The 14,737-nt window shown below is 43.8% G+C and overlaps 1 protein-coding gene across 2 annotated transcripts; it reads left to right on the top strand.

Annotated features, from left to right (window-relative positions):
• The first annotated feature begins 910 nt into the window (after positions 1-910).
• Positions 911-14,737, top strand: rhogb (ras homolog family member Gb). Of its 2 annotated transcripts, none has more exons than XM_020633307.2 (5): positions 911-1,065; positions 12,594-12,700; positions 13,214-13,373; positions 13,593-13,763; positions 13,872-14,737. In XM_020633307.2, exons 3-5 carry the CDS (start codon positions 13,245-13,247, stop codon positions 14,145-14,147), a joined length of 576 nt encoding a protein of 191 aa, XP_020488963.1. In that variant the 5' UTR covers positions 911-1,065; positions 12,594-12,700; positions 13,214-13,244; the 3' UTR covers positions 14,148-14,737. The 2 variants fall into 2 exon arrangements, with proteins under 2 accessions (XP_020488963.1, XP_020488964.1); XM_020633308.3 differs by having other exon boundaries at positions 916-1,065; positions 12,597-12,700.

Genomic DNA, 14,737 nt, shown 5'->3' on the forward strand with positions numbered 1-14,737 from the left:
TCAACGTGGCAACAAAAAGACAACAAATACAAACTATTTCAAGAATCTGAAAACCCCATTAAAGACTTGCAATGATGAAACAGACTTGAAAAGCTTCCACAGAAACGTAGAGGTCACATATTCTGTAAAATACACTTCACCATGTTCCTCTAACTCTAATCTGTGTCTCTAGTCTGTCCACAAACCCCCCCAATGATGAGAAAAGTCCATCCTCTCCGTCTTTAGCCTGCTCCACTTTTCAGAAAATGTGTGCTCAAACAGGCTGAGATTTTCCCTTCATGACATCACAAAGGGCAGTAACCCCTCCCCCAGGTGGGTGTCACTCCCTAAGCTAGGTGTTTGTTCTGCCCTCTGAGTCTGCTTTCTCACCGTAAACAATAGGACATGGAGTGAGAAAGCTTGAGGCACCCAAGTCCTTCCAGAGAGGGGGCGTGGTCAGACACAGCTCATTTACATTTAAAGGCACAGACACAGAAACAGCCTGTTCTGAGCGTGGCTGAAGTAGAGGGGTTTATAGACATGATCAAATACAGGATCAGAGTGGATTTAGAACAAGACACTTCACACACATGTTTTGGGGAGCTCTGAGACTTATTTACCCTGATTGAAGAGGAGGAGGATATGTGACCTTTAAGAGAACCTCAGAAACTTTGTAAGCATGTGTCAAGCCCCTAGGCGGGGCTAAACAACATTAACATGCTGATGTGTGATTGGTTCTTTAAATAAGGCTTCTTTAGAAACACGAGACATAAAATGTTTGTTTCCTAACTCTGGGCTGCCCAGTGTTACACACACACACACACGCACACACACACACACACACACACACGCACACACACACACACACGCACACCATAAACTTCCTCAAACTTGCTCCACCACTTCCTCTCTCTCTCCTCTCGGACTTCCTCCTCTTCACTAGCCCCTCCCATCCGCCTCGCGCTAAGATACAGATCCGCTGTCCCTCCCGCACTCACATTGACACACACACACACCGACTCACATACACCCACACGGAGCGGGACATAGCGGAGCTGCGTGCCTGGAGAGGAGGACTGATGACCGGTGAGTCTTTGCTCCCCCCCCCTCCCCTCCGGAGCTCGGGGACCGGCCCCGGTCAGCTGTGTGTGTGTGTGTGTGTGTGTGTGTGTGTGTGGTTTTCCCTCTCTATATTAACTTTTAGTTCGTCATTGATCTCAGGTTTTTTTCCCGTCAGCTGATCGATCCGCGCATCAATAATCTGTGTGTGTGTGTGTGTGTGTGTGTGTGTGTGTGTGTGTGTGTGTGTGTGTGTGTGTGTGTGTGTGTGTGTGTGTGTGTGTGTGTGTGTGTGTGTGTGTGTGTGTGTGTGTTTGTTTGTTGACGTTGATGCAGGAAACTGGAGATGGAGAGAGAGGGACCACTCCCAGTGTGTGTGTGTGTGTGTGTGTGTTAGTGTGTGTTTCTGTCACTTCTCTAAACTTCACGTCTCTTTAGAGAAACATAAAGTTTTCCTACAGAGAAGTGTAGTCAAGTATAATCTGAAGGACTTTGTGAATATTCAGTGAACTATTTGGATGAACGTGCTCAGATAGGTAATGATCCTGCACTGAGAATTATAAGAACTAAAAGTCATGAGATTTAAATGTTTGTTTTGAATCCTAACTAAAGAGTAATTAATCAGGTAATAAACTATTCCTCTACTGACAGGTTGTAAAAATCATCCATGAAGCTGCAAGTCCTCCACAAAGTCTTTATATTATTATCCTCTGACATGTAGATTTAAGATTAAAAACTGAACAGAAAAATCACTAAAAACTAAATAAGAGAGCAGCTTCTTTTTGTCATGTTTTAGCCCTGGTCCAGTTTAACCGGTGTTTTAGTCCTGGTTTGGTGTTTTAGCCCTGGTTTGGTCCAGTTTTGCTGGTGTTTTAGCTCTGGTTTGGTCCAGTTTTACTGGTGTTTTAGCCCTGGTTTGGTCCAGTTTTACTGGTGTTTTAGCCCTGGTTTGCTCCATTTCTACCAGTGTTTTAGCCCTGGTTTGCTCCATTTCTACCAGTGTTTTAGCCCTGGTTTGCTCCATTTCTACCAGTGTTTTAGCCCTGGTTTGGTCCTGTTTTACTGATGTTTTAGCTCTGGGTTGGGCCAGTTTTACTGGTGTTTTAATCCTGGTCCGGTTTTTCTGGTGTTTTAGCCCTGGTTTGGTCCAGTTTTAGCTCTGGTTTGGTTCAGTTTTACTGGTGTTTTAGCCCTGGTTTGGTCCAGTTTTAGCTCTGGTTTGGTTCAGTTTTACTGGTGTTTTAGCCCTGGTTTGGTCCAGTTTTACTGGTGTTTTAGCCCTGGTCCAGTTTTACTCATGTTTTAGCCCTGGGTTTTTCCAGTTTTACTGGTGTTTTAGCTCTGGGTTGGGCCAGTTTTACTGGTGTTTTATTTCTGGTTTGGTCCATTTCTACCAGTGTTTTAGCCCTGGTTTGGTTCATTTTTACTGGTGTTTTAGCCCTGGTTTAATTAAATAATCTTTGGTGTTTTCTCCAATCTTCTCTAATGTTCCAGCTCTGGTTTGGACCTAATTATTAAGTTTTTATCCCAGGTCTGGCCTCATATTATTCTTTGGTTTTAGCCCTGGTTTGGGCCAATTTTCTGTGGTCCTAGTTTCATCATAGTTTCTGGTGTTGTAGCCCTTGATTTTCCCAATAATCTCTGATGTTATATCTGGTTTGGATATCATTTCTGAAGTCTGTAGCCGAGGTATTGTCCCAGGTTAATGTTATAGGTTTTGCTCCGGTTTGGTCAACCTCTCTGGTGTTTTGCCCCTTATGTTCCAGTAAGTCTGTAGATTAGCCCTTGTTTGTTTCAGTATTCTCTTTAGCCTTGCTCTGGACTGATATTGTCTCATTTGGCATGGTTTTACTTCGCTGTTTAAGACCAGTTTGGTCTAACATTGGCTCTAGTTTGAGCTCTGGTCTGGTCTGAGAATCTGAAAGATTTTAATCTTAGTTGAGTTCCATCTTTTGTGCTGTCAAAGTATACTTCAGTCTACTATGGTCTGTTTTACCTCAGTTAGGACAAATATTCTCAGTTAGCCCTGGTTGAGTCCAATTTCTCTATTATTTTAGAACCCATTTGTTCCGTGGTTTTTGTAGCCCTGGATTTGGTTTAAAAAGAAATCGGATTAGAATTGATTAAATTCAGAATTCTCTGGTGTTTTAGTCTTGGTTCAGTCCAAATTCTTTTCAGAATAAATGATCATATTTTCATTTTAAACCCATTATCCTTGTTGGTGTGAAGGCTGAAGTTAGGAGCTCATTGTTGAAACAGTTAAGATGTTCACTGAGTTTCTACTCTGGAGATGTAGATCTTATCACACATCTGTTTATCTGTTTGTCTTTGACTGAACGAGCAGCGTGAACATTTATTTTGGTCACTAGTGAATGAAAATAGATCATCAAAATGTGCATCAAATGTAACCATAAGCAACAGAACACCTTAATCTCTAAGATTAGACAATCACATAAATGGACCATTGGGTGACCTGCTCACGCTTCACTAGATGACATGGAGTTTGTCAGCAGCCACACGCGATCGGATGTGATTCAGAAACATCACAGTCAGGGTGGACAGTTTCAATATTTCCCAGAATGAAACAGGAAGTAAGAGTGTGAGAAACGTCAGAGATCACCAACATAGTACTGATGTGAGTCAGCCAAAAACTAAAAATACAAAAATCTGACACATTTCACATTCCATATTCTCTCTGGTCTAAGGCCCTCTTGGTCCAGCTGGTTATCCTGATAGTCTGTTTCAGCTCTAGTTTGGTTCAAGGTGAGTCATGGACTTCTCTGGTGTTCAGGTCTTCTTTGGTTGCTGGTGTTTGAGCCCAGGTATGCTGCCAGTGTTCATTGGTGTCATAGTTTTTATTTTTGTTATGATAATATTCTTGGTCTTTCTTACCAACATTTAGTTTATTAGCCCTGGATCGGTGAAATATTCTTTGTTCTTTAGAACGTATTTGAATTAGTAAATCTGGCATCTCTCGGCTTGTTTAGTCTAAAACTTACAGGGTCTTTGGTCTGGGTTTGGTTCAGTATGTTGTAAAGTATGTTTGGTGTTTCAGTCTTTGTTGGCTGCAGGACTACATAAAGTTTAAGCTCTGGTCTCCCTGAGATATTATTATGTGTTGTTGTCTATGGTTGGTTTGAAATTCTTTGATGTGTTAGTTTTGATTTGAGTCCAGTATTTAGTTTGTTTGAGCACATTATTCATAACGTCAGACATGGTTTGGTCCAGAATGTGTAGCTGTGTTCAGCCCTCGTTCAGTCTGAGATCTTCTCGTGTCTTTGCCGTCGTTTTATCTCAAGTTCAGCCCAATCATTTCCGGGTATGTCACTCCAACTTTATCCAATATGCTAAGACAACATATTATCAGAACAAGATATGCAATGCCACAGATACAAGAAAAAAAATGCTGCTATTAACTCACTGCTTCAACCACCTCCTCCTCCACCCTCCGATCTGTTCACACCAGACATGTTTGCCTCGTATTTTACTGAAAAGGTTGCAACCATCAGTAACCAGTTTTCTGAGCCTGACCAACTTAGCCCAAAGGCACCAACCAAAAGTGCCTCACTCGACTCATTCTCCTCTCTGACTGAGGACGAAATCTCTAATCTTGTGCTAGACTCTCGGCCCACCACCTGTCCTCTGGACCCAATACCATCAAGCCTCCTGCAGACCATTTCCTCTCTGCTTAATGCTGCACTTAAGCATATCATCAACTCCTCTCTGTCAACGGGTGTGTTCCCCACCGCATTCAAGCAAGCTCGGTTCACCCCTCTGCTCAGAAAGCCCACACTAAACCCAGCCCAGGTTGAAAACTACAGACTGGCTTCTCTTCTTCCCTTTCTGTCAAAAATACTTGAGCGCAAAGTCTTTAAGAAAGTCTCTGAGTTCCTGTCCAGAAACGATCTGTTTGACCCAAATCAGTCAGGCTTTAAGCGGGGCCATTCTACTGAAACTGCACTACTGTCAGTAACAGAATCGCACAGCGCACAGCTTATCCACAGGGGTACCTCAAGGGTCAGTGCTTGGTCCCCTTCTCTTCTCCATATTTCTCTTCTCCATATACACAAGCTCACTTGGTTCAATAATCCGCTCTCATGGCTTCTCATACCACTGCTATGCTGACGATACCCAGCTCTTCTGTCATTCCCGCCAGACGATGTTACAGTCTCAGCAAGAATCTCGTCATGCCTTGCCGATATCTCTAAATGGATGAATGAACGCCACCTTCAACTCAATCTTTCAAAGACTGAGCTCCTTGTCATCCCAGCCAGTCCCTCTATGCAACCACAGATGAATATCCAGCTTTGAACAACCAAACTTATTCCCACAAAGTCTTCCCAGAATCTGGGTGTCATGATTGATGACCAGCTAACTTTTAAGGTTCAAGTAGCCTCGATTGCCCGGTCATGTCGATTTACCCTGTACAACATCAGGAAGATCAGACCTTACCTGTCAGAACATGCTACACAGCTTGTTTGTGATATCACACATAGACTATTGCAACTCTCTACTGGCAGGTCTTCCTACATGCACTATCAAACCCGCAGATGATACAAAATGCAGCAGCACGACTGGTCTTCAACCTTCCTAAAAGAGCACGTCATTCCGCTGTTCATCTCCTTACACTGGCTCCCAGTTACTGCTCGCATAAAATTTAAAACTCTGCTGCTCGCTTACAAAACAGCGACAAAAACGGCTCCTCCTTACTTTAACTCTCTCATCCAGGTCTACTCTCCCTCCTGCCCACTACGCTCTGCCAATGAAAGGCGTCTGATCCAACCTTCACAACAGGGTCCTAAGTCTCTGACTAGACTCTTCTCCTCTGTCACCCCCGGTGGTGGAATGAACTTCCAAACTCCATTCGATCTGCAGAGACCCTCTGCACCTTTAAGAAAAAGCTAAAGACCCAGCTCTTTCATGAATACCTACTAACTTAATGATGATGGTCTCGATATCATTGATGATGATGATGGTAGTGACAATGGTTTTTGTTTGATAACAATGACTTATAAGATGGTTTCTATAGTGATTAGAGCTCTCACGAACTGCCGTCAATGTTGTGCTTTGCCTCTGTGCAATGCCTGTCAGCAGCTGTGTGTCCAATGGGACTCAAAGCTGATCGTTTGCTCTTACTGACATTGTTCCCTTTTTTCTAGATCCTTGCTTGTGTGTTGTACTTACTCTCTGATGTACGTCGCTTTGGATAAAAGCGTCTGCTAAGTGAATTGTAGAATGCTCCCATGTTTTCAAGTCTGGTTTGAGCCACACATTTGTTATCACTCATTTAAAAATGAAGTCCCTTTGTTAGCATGATATGGTTTGATGTCTTTTATCTCTTAAGCCGAGGTTTACTCTAATTATCTGTTTTGTTTAAGTCCAGGGTCGTTGTGTTGTTCTTGTTGTTTTAGCTCTATAGTGTGTTCCATTACGTCATTCTGTTTTAGCCCGAGTGTGGTCCAATGTCTTCTGATGCTTCAGGAGCTGTTTCCGCTGGAGCTTGGTGGGATACTCTTGGTGGACCTGCTTTTATGTTCACTCATATTTGAGCCGTTCAGCATCATGTATTTGTTGGTGTTCTGGCCGTGGTTCAGTCCAATGTTTTCAACCTTTTACAAAGACTTTCTCATGGTTTGGTTTGATGCTCTTGGTTGTTGTAGTGTTTGGTCTGGTTCTGTTCTGTTGAGTTTAAAATCAGAACTACACATGCAGAGTCCTCATACAGCAGACACCTGACAGACAGTTGTAAACCAGGATTTCAGGAGCTGGACTTTGATGGTCTTTATTTTAACCACACACAGTCTAAATAAAGTTCAGCTAATTAAAATCCATTTAAGCAGTTTGACTTGATATAAAGTGTGGCTCAAAGTGCAGACCGAGTTACCTGCCCCTCACTCATGTTTCTGCTGGATGAACAGAGTGAAGGACAAACCCTTCCTGTTTCGGTTTCAACACAGACCAGTTCCTCTTTGGCTGGCAGAGTCTGACTGTTGGGGCCGGGGTTGGGTGGGGGGGATGCTGCTTTTGTAAGGAGCTTTGAACTCTCTCGTGTCAGTAAGAATAGAACTGTTAAGTTAAGATTTGGAAAGATGGGGATATCATTGAACACGTGAAGATTAGCAAAAATGGAAATAATGCTCTGAGTTAGAGGATATGTTTTACAATAAAGATACAAAGATACATCTCCACCCCAAATGCCTCCCAGTTAACAGAACCACTTCTATCTTTGCCCCAGTGTTTTTTACTGGACCTGTGAAGTCACAGTTTGTCAGTGCAGTGTGCAGTGTGCAGTGCGGTATATTTAGTGACATTTCTCACCTTCAGTAATCATCTGATTAAACTGACGACTGGTTTCAACACATCCTCCTGCCTGACTCTGTGTTGCCACATGACTCTTCTATGTGTACTTTCTGACCTGTTATCCCCAAACACCCTGGTTTGGCTCAATTTCCATTGATGCCTGGTTCTGGCTTGGCCTTGGCGTTTTAGCCCAGGTTTTGCCCACTCATTTTTGTTGTTTTTGCCATAACCAATATTTCTCTGTGTGTCAGCCCTGATATTGTGCAATTACCTTGATGTTTTTAAGCCAGGCGCAGCGAAACGCTTCTTGTCCAATGTGCAATCATCTGACCCTATATTTATTCATATTTACGCCCTGGTTTGGCTTCATGTTCCTCGAGGTTTAGCCTTAGCTTGGCCGTATATTCCTTTGTCTTAAGCCTTGGTTCGTCTCAATACTCTTTGGTGTGATGGCTCTGGTTAGGTTCACTAATTCTTAATCTAACAGGGCCTACAGGCTCTGTGTTTAGCCCTGCATTGGGTTAATGTTCTATGTTTTCTTTCCCTGGGTTGGTGTTCATTGTACATGTAGATATAGCCATGGTTTGTCCCAGTTTGTTCTTGGTGTGTTAGCTCTGGTGGGGTCAAATATTCCTTTATATTATATCCCTGATTTGGCCTGAGGTTCCCTGATGCTTGGCATTGGCTTGGCCCATTATTCTTGTCCCTGGTTTGACATAAGATACGGTGATGTTGTTGTTTTGGTTTGGACCAATAACTCTTGGTATTTATCCCTGGTTGGGTTAAGTACATGGACATCTCACCTCATTTGTCCATAAAATACAAAACCCGCTCAGATTGCAAAGTAAGTGTATTTGTTCTCATTTGCTTTTTTTCTCATTATTGAAATTCATAAAAAAAAAATCACAGAGCCATAAATCATTCTGCAAACCTCAAACCTCCATTTTTAGTTTTCCTTTCCCGTCAGGTCTTCAGCTGCATGCTGGCTCGGTTCCTCTGTTGGTCAGGAGATTCCTCCTAAAGCAGCGAAATTAAATGAAAAGACAAAAAAAGAACACAGCTGACAGGACGAAACTAAAGGTTTCTATGTTCCTCAAAAACAGACAAAAAAGAGACAAGTAAACCCACAGAGACATCAGAGCCTCTCTCTCTGCAGTGCCATCCACATGTAGTTGAGTGTGGCTGGTTGTCTCTCTCTGTATGTCGGCCCTGAGAGTGACTGGCGAACAGTTCAGGGTGTAACCCCGCCTCTCGCTCAATGACAGCTCAGCTCCAGGGCCCCTGCAACCCTGAACGGGATAAGCGGTATAAATAAATAATGGATGGATGTATAAACTATCAACACTGCTTTTAAAAGTTTTTAGTGAAGCTAATGTCTCCAGGAGGGCTCAGCCTGGTTGTAACTTCACAGAGATTATGTTGTGTGTGTCGGTTGAGTTTCATCCATTTAAGATGTCTTCTACCTCTTGGACTCATCTCGTAGTGATGTAGAGTAAAACGTCCATGTACAAACAGACAGAGACCCGCGTAGGTGACACTGTCTGAATCAGTGTCAGTGCCCAAACATTGCCAAAGTATTTGTGCAATTTAGACGCAGTGCAAGGAGGAAGAAAGGTTTCAGTCTGGGGAGTCTAGGACTTCTGTTTGTGTTGCCATGGTATCTAAACAGATGTTTATATTGTTTGATTTTTACTAGCATTATAACAAAGTTTAAAATCCTGGTTATGTGACAACCCCACAAAGATAGAATGACATTTAGACCGACTACATGACGTCCAAAAAAATCAATCCACTCTGATGGGGCGTCTCTAATCTGGACTCGATGGTGTAAACCTGGAGATTTTTATTTGAACCTGATCCAGAAGTGAAAAACATGTTTTTGGAAGTGAACCAGTTCTTACTCTGATAAGAAATCAAAGGAGGGTTAAAGGAGTTTTAAAGGAATAACAACCTGCAGAGTTAGTCGAGTTTCATCGTCAGGATCTCGGTGGAAATGCTCATTAAATCGTGTGAACTATATTTCCCCTGACTGAGCCAGTGTACTCTGCGTGTGATGATTCATGTTCATATTTCCATACCTCTAATTCATGTGTAACTATATGCTAATGATTAACTGGCATTAAAGCAAGAGTGTTTGTTTGACACATAGAGGAAGACTGCTTTCACACTCACTGTGTTGCTGCTGCAGGCCACTGACCTCCATTCTTCTTCTTCCTCTTTTTTTATCAAGGTTTTTTTCCCTCGCGCAGTCAGGCCGTCCACACTCTGAGTCTGGTCTGCTTCCACATCTGTTGCTTCTCTGAACAGTTTGTGCTGAAATCAGATCCATGAAGTAGGATCCATTTGGTGAGACAGAGAAGGGAGTGATCAGCACCTGAATGTGTGTGTCACTGACAGGTAGCAGAATAAGGACCTGATATTGATGTAGTTACAGAAATGACCAACAGGGCGTCTGAGAAGTTTAACCCCTTCTCTGTATTTGAAACCCATATTTGGAATTTTTGCTGTTGCTATCTGTTTTTTTTAGCACTAGGAGTGACCAGGAGCTAGCAAATGCTAAGACATACAGCTTAAAAGTGTGATTGGTGGCTAATTCATTAGCTGCTAATAAGATAGTTAGCCATCGTGTTTCCCAAAGAATGCGATGCTATTTGTGGTGGTGGCTGACGGCAGTTTATTTATCAGACTACAGAGGCTCAGGGAGCTCGTAGAAACGATGCAGACACTGGTGGTAAGTGAACGACTCGTAGCAGATAAGATAAAGAAGCTGTCTAATCACTAAGGCCCGCCATGGACTCAGACTTGTTGGACGGTTTGTTGGTCAAATAAGGGCGCGGTCTTACTGGCCATCCGTACGGTGCCCAAGCACGCTTCAACACTAAAGTCCAATTGTGCTTGAGTACAGCATGGTACAGATGACCAGTGTGACTGCGCCCTAAAGCTCAGAGAGAGACAGATTATTAGTCTGATATTTACAGGAAAAATTTTCCAAAAGGCTCCAACAGCACAAACACAGCCCAGAGGTCAAAGGTCAGGGACTCAATCAGCTGAGGGGACAGCTAGCAGACAGCTAGCAGCTCCACTAGAGTGCACTAGAGTGTCCACTAGAGTCTGTCTCCTGCAGTAAGTCAGTCCCCATAGAGCTCCATGTTAAAATGTCCAACTTTACAGCTGCAGTTCCTCCAGTGTCCACTAGAGTCTGTCTCCTGTAGTGAGTCAGTCCCCATAGAAGCATCTATTGGACTTTAAAAGAACTGCAGCCGGACACATAAAGTGATGTTGATGTTTAATGATAAATAATTATTGATAATAATTGATTCATAATAAACTTTGGAAGCTTTAAAGGAATCAGAGGAAACCTTTCCCCTCATTCACTGAACAGACTCTTAGTTTAAGCAATTTTATTTCAACATGAAACCACAACCACTATTTTCTAATGAAAGCTTCCTTTTTCCTCAACTTCATCTGAGTTACAAAAGTACAACGTTACAACACTTCAACGTTTCTCTGTGGGGCCAAATGTGACTCCATCTGTGGAGTTAGATCAGTATCAATATTCACAAATGCACACAGAAGGATTCACAAATGTATTTAAATGTGCACACAAATAGATTTCATTCTATATAAATGTAAAACAAATCCACAAATAAAAAAAATAAGATTCACAAATGTGTTTCTGATTCACACACAAATATTTATAGTTTTGTATATATGTAATAGAAATCCACAAATATATAAACTGTTCATTCTGCATTTACAAACTGTTTGTCATTTGTGTGTGGGATTTTTGAGACTATTTGTTTTACATTTATATAGAATTAAATATATTTGTGTGTGCATTGAAATACATTTGTGAATCCTTTCGTGTGCATTTGTGAATATTGAGACTGATCTAACTCCATATCCATCTGCCGCTGAAAAATAGTCCCGAAGATGAGCACCATTAGTTGTAACTTTTTTAGAATCCAAAATGACTGAAAGCTGACAGACTGATGTGACATTTGTTTGAGTCTGCACAGGAGAGGTCAGAGATTCAGAATGAGGACCTGAACGTGTCAGCAGCTCTTATAACGCACAGTTTACTACAGAAAGAAGGAGCACAATGACGTGGAGAAAAGTGAGAAGCTGTGAGATCAGAGGTAAAAGCTTCCAGCAGCAGTGAGATCAGCCGACCTCCGCCCAGAGAGAGAGAGAGAGAGAGAGAGAGAGAGAGAGAGAGAGAGAGAGAGAGAGAGAGAGAGAGAGAGAGAGAGAGAGAGAGAGAGAGAGAGAGAGAGAGAGAGAGAGAGAGAGAGAGAGAGAGAGAGAGAGAGAGAGAGAGAGAGAGAGAGAGAGAGAGAGAGGAGGGTGGGGTCGACGTCCCCAGAGTCTGGGCTGAGACTCTCTCTTTGCTCACATCTGGAGTCCGGTTTGTTTTGATGATCATTTTCACTCTTTGTGTTCTTTCTCTTCTGGTCTGGCTGGTGTGGGAGGTTGATTGGAGATCGGGCGACAGGGAGACTCAGAATAGGGGCTCAGTCTCGGGCATTGATCTACCCAAACTGATTACAGCCCAGACTGTACCTGGAACGAGAGAGAGATGGGAGAGGCGTGAGTTGAATAGGACTGTGGTGAGGTGACCAGGTGTAAGTAGGCTTGTCAGTTAATTGGAGGTTTTAGGCCTGCTCCCCAACCTAGGTTAATTCATTAACTCCATTTAAAAGCTGGTACCATGACGACCCCAGTGTGTGTCAGGGTTCATCCTCCATCATTGTGTATCTGCATCTTTTGATTCTCTTCAGGCTGATTCTGAACCTGAGCTTGGTCACCTAATCCTGACTTCTAAACTTTTATAAACAACGTGTATTTAAAGAATCCAAATATCCAAAACATAGAGAAACAAAATGCTGGAGGCGGAGCTTATCTTCTCCATCATGAGGAGAAACAAACACACACATTGTCTTTCTGTCTCGTCAATGTAAATAAAGTTTTGAATGTGTGGGAGGAGTCACACACCCAGCTGTGTGTGTGTGTGTGTGTGTGTGTGTGTGTGTGTGTGTGTGTGTGTGTGTGTGTGTGTGTGTGTGTGTGTGTGTGTGTGTGTGTGTGTGTGTGTGTGTGTGTGTGTGTGTGTGTGTGTGTGTGTGTGTGTGTGTGTGTGTGTGTGTGTGTGTGGGGGATAACATCTCTGTTTTGTTTGGAGACCGTTTCCTTCTGCAGAGATCATTTCCATAAACACAAATACTGACAGAGTAAAACTCTCCCCCCCCTCCCAGCAGACAGACGATGGGACGTCACGTGTCTCTGAACAAACTGTGTTGACTGAAGGAAACTGAAGCGTCTCTGACCGCCGCCGGAGGATAACCAATCAGAATCAGCGAAGGTACAAATGATCGACTTTCTATATTTGAATCCTGACATCAGCGACCTCTCATATCAACAGAATCAACCCAGAGTCACTAAAGAATTATTTAAGAGTATTTTAACATTTCACAAACTTTCAGACAATTACAAAAAAACAACATCAGGAACATCCAGGACTGAAAACTGGAGCCAGCCTGTCAGAGCGTGGTAACTAAGCACAGCAGGAGCTCCACATACACACAGTCAGACATGCACACACACACACAGCGCTGTGCTCCCTCTCTCCCCCACAGCCCTAGTTACCACCTCTGAAGACGGTACAGAGGGGGGATCTCTTCGTCCCCCCATTACACCTCTGACATTCAGACTGAAGGAGAAGCGTCACAGGGGCGTAAATATGACGGCTTTAAACGACATGCTGAACAGGACTATTTCCAAGCTGCAGTTCCTCGACTGGCCACTAGATGCTGACTTTGAATGGGAGTCAGTCCCCCGTGTTAAATTGAATTTCCAACATTGTGTGTTTTTTAAGGTTGCTGCAGGCTCAGAGGTCAGAGGTCATCATGCAGACTATAAAGTGCGTGGTTGTGGGTGACGGTGCTGTGGGGAAGACCTGCCTCCTCATCTCCTACACCACCGGAGCGTTTCCCAAAGAGTACATCCCCACCGTGTTCGACAACTACAGCAGCCAGGTGTGTGTGTGTGTGTGTGTGTGTGTGTGTGTGTGTGTGTGTGTGTGTGTGTGTGTGTGTGTGTGTGTGTGTGTGTGTGTGTGTGTGTGTGTGTGTGTGTGTGTGTGTGTGTGTGTGTGTGTGTGTGTGTGTGTGTGTGTGTGTGTGTGTGTGTGTGTGTGTGTGTGTGTACCTGTTTCCATACGTGTGTGTTTACCTGTGTGTGCGTGGTGCATTCAGGTGACGGTGGACGGCAGGACCATCAGTCTGAACCTGTGGGACACGGCGGGTCAGGAGGAGTACGACCGGCTGAGGACGCTGTCGTACCCTCAGACCAACGTCTTCATCATCTGCTTCTCCATCTCAAGCCCCGCCTCTTACGAGAACGTCAAACACAAGTGGCATCCAGAGGTCAGAGGTCAAAGTCCGCCTAGCAACACAGCTCTCATTCTTTAAAGAAGCTGACATGTTGATGGTTCTTTTATATTTATTCACCTGGCCCCTCCCCCTCCTCCTCAGGTGTACCATCACTGTCCCGGCGTTCCTATCATGTTGGTCGGCACAAAGAGCGACCTCCGGAACGACGGGGAAACTCAGAGGAAACTGAAGGAGACGAACCAGACGCCCGTCACCCACCAGCAGGGCGCCGCCCTAGCACGCCAGATCCAAGCCGTCCGCTACCTCGAGTGCTCTGCCCTCAACCAGGACGGCATCAAGGACGTGTTCGCCGAGGCTGTGAGAGCCTTCCTCAACCCGCAGCCCGTCGCCACCAAGAAGCCCTGCGTACTGCTGTAGGACCAAACCGGATCAAACCGGACCGATCCAGGACCCGGCTGCTCCTGTGGTGTCACTTCCTGAGAGACTGAATGAAAGTTTATGCTTCATGTGTTTTTAATGTTTGGGTAGAGTTTTATCTTTGAAGACGCCGAGTGTCTAGCGCTCTGTGGTCGTCAAACGGGGGGGGGGGGGTGTTCAGAACATAAAGCTCGTTGATGTTGTCTCAGCACAATGAACCCGACGCAAAACCGAACGTCCACAGATTTTAAAAAAAAATAAACGATGGTGATGCTGAGCCGGGATGCACACGAGCATGAAGACGAGTAGTTTAGTTGAACCTGATTGGGCGGGACACGTGTATGTTTTCATTATTGGTTTAAATTTGATTGTGTAAAAGATCTCAGAGCTAACCCCGCCCACTTCACAGCCAACGTACGGAAATGTTGAAATCTGACAAATGTTAAGAAGGAAACTTTATGATGAACTTCATCATCATAAAACAGTCTTTCTGAGGACTCGTGTTTCCAGGGTCTTTAAAATGCTCATTTTCTGAACACATCTTCACGCTGCCTTGAAGTAATAATTAAAATCTAATTTAACATCCTCAA

Source organism: Labrus bergylta, chromosome 14 (assembly GCF_963930695.1).
Source record: "Labrus bergylta chromosome 14, fLabBer1.1, whole genome shotgun sequence".
NCBI lineage: Eukaryota > Metazoa > Chordata > Actinopteri > Labriformes > Labridae > Labrus > Labrus bergylta.

What these genes read in the sequence shown, in the direction of transcription:
- rhogb (XM_020633307.2), top strand. Translation starts at nt 13,245, where the DNA reads ATGCAGACTATAAAGTGCGTGGTTGTGGGTGACGGTGCTGTGGGGAAG. An exon ending in TCGACAACTACAGCAGCCAG is followed by an intron (nt 13,374 to 13,592) that starts GTGTGTGTGTGT and finishes TGGTGCATTCAG; the next exon opens with GTGACGGTGGACGGCAGGAC. An exon ending in AACACAAGTGGCATCCAGAG is followed by an intron (nt 13,764 to 13,871) that starts GTCAGAGGTCAA and finishes CCTCCTCCTCAG; the next exon opens with GTGTACCATCACTGTCCCGG.